Source organism: Lupinus angustifolius, chromosome LG03, assembly GCF_001865875.1.
Source record: "Lupinus angustifolius cultivar Tanjil chromosome LG03, LupAngTanjil_v1.0, whole genome shotgun sequence".
Lineage (NCBI taxonomy): Eukaryota > Viridiplantae > Streptophyta > Magnoliopsida > Fabales > Fabaceae > Lupinus > Lupinus angustifolius.
In genome coordinates, this window is record NC_032011.1 from 3,467,387 (window position 1) to 3,472,552 (window position 5,166).

Here is a 5,166-nt window from a genome sequence, read left to right on the forward strand (position 1 = left end):
ACTTCACGTTGGTCTTTAAGTGCCTAATTTGATCCACACCTGCATTTGACTTCACTGACACAGGTTGGCATAGGCCTCAGAGATTCAAGATCTTCCCAAAGTGTCTTAACCTCTGTGTGGAATTTCGAGATGCTTCTTTCTAGTTGCCTTATTGAGTGTAGTTCTTGCAATAGATCTGAGATTCTGAAGTAATCTCCCTTAGCGAATCTGATTCTTAAATATGTTCATAGTTCTTGAACATTGTCTATATAGACAATGCTTTCTGCTATCTGTTTAGAAAGGCACCTTGTTATCCATGAAACCACCATTGTGTTGCAGCTTTCCCACATATCCTAGGTTGGATCTAAGGTAGGTGGTTGTGTGATGGTTCCGTCAACAAGTTTAAATTTGATTTGGGAGACCAGTGCCCTTTTCATTGATCTGCTCCATGTATGGTAGTTGTTTCCTTCCAAGAGAGTTGTGACAAATGTTGTTGCTGGATTCTCTCTTGGGTGGAGATAGTATGAATTTTGAAACTTATTGTATCCAAAACTTAGTTGTGTTTGTTGTGCTGCTTCTGATCCTGCTCCTTCTGCCATGATTCTTTCGTGTTGAGAGTTGTTGATTCTTCGATTTCTTTCTTCTTCTTGACTACAATTCTTGGTCTTGGTTGGCTTCTCGGTTGGCTTCTTAGTAAGAGGTTTCACTAGATTTTGAGGAGGTGAATTTGACCCTATTGGGTAAACAGCACCTTCAGGATGAAGCTCTGATACCATCTTGCGAATTTAAGACTGAATATTCCTCATTTCATTGATTCAACAAGTGAGCCAAAAGATCCCTTTATATACAAGGCATTGTTACTTGTTTGCTTAAGGAACAAGCTAACTCTTAAAAGGGAGTTAAGACCTCAACTAAAAACAAACTTAACAAACTTAACTAATTCCAATATGACCCTATTTCAACATATTAAAAATGTGCCCATGGAAAAAGCCTGTGCCTAATAAAAGTCCATGAGCCAAAAATTAGACTCATAAAAACACGATTGATGCCCAGAATCATGCGCCACGCCTGATGCACTAGAATTATGAGCCACAAGCCTGATGCGACACACTTGACCTGATGTTGTACCACAATGAAAACTGATTGCGGTGCCTTGGCCAACTTTAGCAAAACTGACCGAGGTGACTTGGCCAACTTGTTGCCAACTCCTTGGAATTGCCTTGGTCATCTTGATGCTGATGTTACAAGGAACCTGACCGTGTTTTGATGTTGCGAAGATCCTGATTGTGGCCTAAGGCTGGGCCACGAGTCAGGCCAACCTTGGTGCATGGTGCACATGAGTCAAGCCAAGATGAGTTAGGCAAACTTTGATGGTTTGGTGCAGCCGATACCAAGCAATTTTCAGTTTGCTTGGTTTCCTAGGTACTGCTTAATAGCTTTGGTTCCAATAGTCTAGTGACTCACAAAGCACATTCTAAACTAATTTTAAAATAATATAAAATAAATTAAAGATTATCTTGATGTTAGATGATATTTAGATTGACAGATAATTATCCTATCTACGATTTAGTTAGTTTTATTTAAAATGAACTTTTTTATAGTTTATGTTTATCTTGTTAGTTATTATTTGGATCATTATTATCCTATTGTTTGTAACAACTTTTGTCTATATATAATAAATTATTTGGAATGACTCATACTTGAGTTTGACAAATTTTTACCATCTTAAACTTCTACGTGGTATGAGAGCAGTTTCATCATCTGTGGCCTGTTCGGTCACTATTCTGTTGTTGAGATGCCACAAATTCGGAACTTCTATTAGTCATCCATTTTGTCGTGTTATATTCTTGTTAATATTCATTCTTTAATTTCTCAACATCACAATTCCATATTAATGGGACAATTATCCAATTAAACAAACAACACTTTGATACAACAATTCACTTTATTTCTTTTATTACTTATATATATATATATATGATAATCTTCACGTGGACTATCATTCTAGTAGTTATTAGAGGATATTTAGATTGACACATAATTCTTATCTAGAATTTAGTTAGTTTCATTTTATCTTAATTTATCTATAGTTTATATTTATCTTATTAGTTATTATTTGGATAATTATTATCATATTGTTTGTAACAATTTTCGCCTATATATAATAAATTATTTGGACTGACTCATACTTGAGTTTAACAAAATTTATATCTTAAACTTCTACATGATATCAAAGTGGTTTCATCCTCCATGACATGTTCGGTCACTATTTTGCTACTAAGATGCCGAAAATTGGGAACTTCTATTAATCATCCATTTTCTCATGGTATATTCTCGTTAGTATTCATTCTTTTTTTCTCAACCCCACAATTCTATATTAATGAGACAATTATCTAATTAAACAAACACCGCTATACAACAATTCACTTTATTTATTCCTTTATTTATAAATATACATATACATATATGATAATCTTCACACGGGCTACCATTCTAATAGTTGTTAGAGGATATTTAGATTGACAAATGATTATCGTATCTAGGATTTAGTTAATTTTATTTTATCCAATTTATCTATAGTTTATGTTTATTTTGTTAGTTATTATTTAGATCATTATTATCATAACATTTATAACAACGTTTTCCTATATAAGTTATTTGGACTGACTCATACTTAAATTTGACAAATTTTTATCATCTTAAACTTCTACACTTCACACCCTATCAGACCATCTATCAAATATATAAACCAGCATCCTATAATCATGCTCTAAGGCAAATAATGTTGGACATAACACTTACTTAATTGGAAGGGTCAGAGTAATAATATAAATTATAATTATCATTATTTAAAATTATTAATAACAATACTATAAATTATTTTACATTATAAAGGAAATATAATTCCAAAGTACTTAAACATAAGATATTTTACATAAAAGTACTGAATATAGTCTTTTTTAAATAAGGATTTTAGTGCAAAAGCACACGAACTTTTTTTTTGTTGACAAATATAATCATATAAAGTTGCTATATATGGGATTATACCGAAATATATTCACACATACTAGCGTAAATAGTCCATGTCATTGAGATTATGTATCCCACAAGTTGATATTAAAAGGAACATCACTCCAACTTTGATCTTCTACAACAAATTGTTCAACATTTGTTGTCAATGAATTAAGGTTTGCATCCCAATTAAAATCTTTCAGGAGCGTCCAATCTTGCACATCAAACCAGCTTGTGTCATTTTCTTTATTGCATTCTGATGCAGTTGCAAGACATCCTTGATTGGTAATGCACTCTTTGTCCTCACTATGATCTTCTTTATCCCTTAAGAAGGGCATTTTTGTTGAAATGTTCCAAGGTTGAGGCTTTATCACAGAAGAAGGTTCCCTTACTATTTCCTTTGGTCTTTCATTAATATCTTCCCTTTGAGAGGGGAGCTTCTTCCGAATATAAGTATTCCAATAGTTTTTCACATCGTTAGAAGTTCTTCCAGGAAGTCTTCCAGCAATGAGAGACCATCTACATAAATAAAGAAAATTTATATTTGTAAAATAACTTTTTTATGTTGTGCATGCTAAACATATTTACGAAAACAAATTTGAAAAGATAAAAAAGTAGACAGTATATTTTTATTATTTGATTTACTAAAAATTGATTGGTGCTAATATAAGGAGAATGATACATAACTGCAGGTGTTGAATCGTGTTATTTATACATTTATTTACATCAATATAGTAAATGTCTCTTAGTGTATTGAAGGAGGAAACAAATCTTCAAAGTAAAAACAATATTAGCTCTATATTCCTTGTAAAAATTAGTGCTAACTGAAAAGTTTGATGTGGAAATAAGATGTACAACCATTATTTCTGCAAACTTTGTTTACCTAGAGTATGCCAAGGACCATCAACCTAGTAAGGCTTTATGATGAAAATTATATTTCATTTACTAAGAGAAATAAACCTTAACCACAAGTGTGAAAGGTTTAATGGGATGTGCTAATTCTTATTCGCAATAATCCGCTATAGTTCACAACTTGCTGATTCAAATTGCAGACCACATCACACGATGTGATAGTATTATTGTTGTTGTGGTGATCCCTACAACAATATTACAATGTAATTGTGATATTACACTAAATCACAATTACACAGCCACATAGGGCCATATTGGACCACATTTGGGCCGCATCAGACCATATTAGGAAGCATTAGATTCATATATATATATATATATATATATATATATATATATATATATATATATATATATATATATATATATATATATATATATATATATATATAGGCATAAAATAATTCACATGCAATGGCCGCAATCCGCGTAGCAATGATTACAATCGCATGAAACACAACTGCAATTTAAAGTAGGGGTGAGCATGGGTTAGGTTGGGTCAGATAATGTTTGTCCCTTACCAGACCCTAAATATTCGTAGGGTCATTTTTTGAACCCCAACCTACACTCGAAACTAATTTGACCACAAATATCGACTAAGACAACCTTTAAACCCGAACCTGATTAAATATAATTCATACATATTTTAGATGAAGACTTCACTACTATATTTTACTTATTATTAATAATATGTAATTTGACATATGATATATATATATATATATACACATTGTTAATTATGTATATATAATGAAAAAAATTAGAGAATCGATGATACTTTCAACCAAAAAAGATATCATTACTCTATACACAAATGAATAGAGACATATACAGACATGATAAGTGAGTGGCTATGAGACAAGTTGGCTAGCAGATTCATGCTTGTCCCATATCCTGCCCTAAATATTGGTTGAATCTAATTTTTGACCCGAACATAACTTAGACCTGATGAGAGCCAGCCCTATTTGGGTCCAATCATGATCGGGCTAAACCAGGTGAGTGGATAGGGTCGGGTTGGACTCACCCCTATTTGAAGTACTGGAACAACTATATAGAATAATAAACTGGTAAATAAATAATATGCATACACAAAATAACATAAACATGGGTATATGAATTTAATTAACCTATTTCCCAAAAGTTTATGCAATCTTATCATCAAGTCAACTTCCTCCTCAGTGAACTCTCCTCGGTTGATATTTGGTTTTAGATAATTTAACCATCTCAGTCTACAACTTTTGCGGCATCTGTTCAAGCCTGTAA

At 32.3% G+C, this 5,166-nt stretch overlaps 1 protein-coding gene across 1 annotated transcript in view; it reads right to left on the reverse strand.

Moving 5' to 3' along the window:
- The window catches only part of LOC109342534 (transcription factor MYB90-like), a 2,922-nt gene continuing 696 nt past the window's right edge, over positions 2,941–5,166 (reverse strand). Inside the window, exons 2-3 of the mRNA XM_019580508.1 lie at positions 5,031–5,160; positions 2,941–3,510 (exon numbers count right to left, since the gene is read on the reverse strand). Of these exons, the coding sequence (XP_019436053.1) occupies positions 3,075–3,510; positions 5,031–5,160 (566 nt within the window). The 3' untranslated portion in view covers positions 2,941–3,074. The remainder of the gene's footprint in view (positions 3,511–5,030; positions 5,161–5,166) is intronic.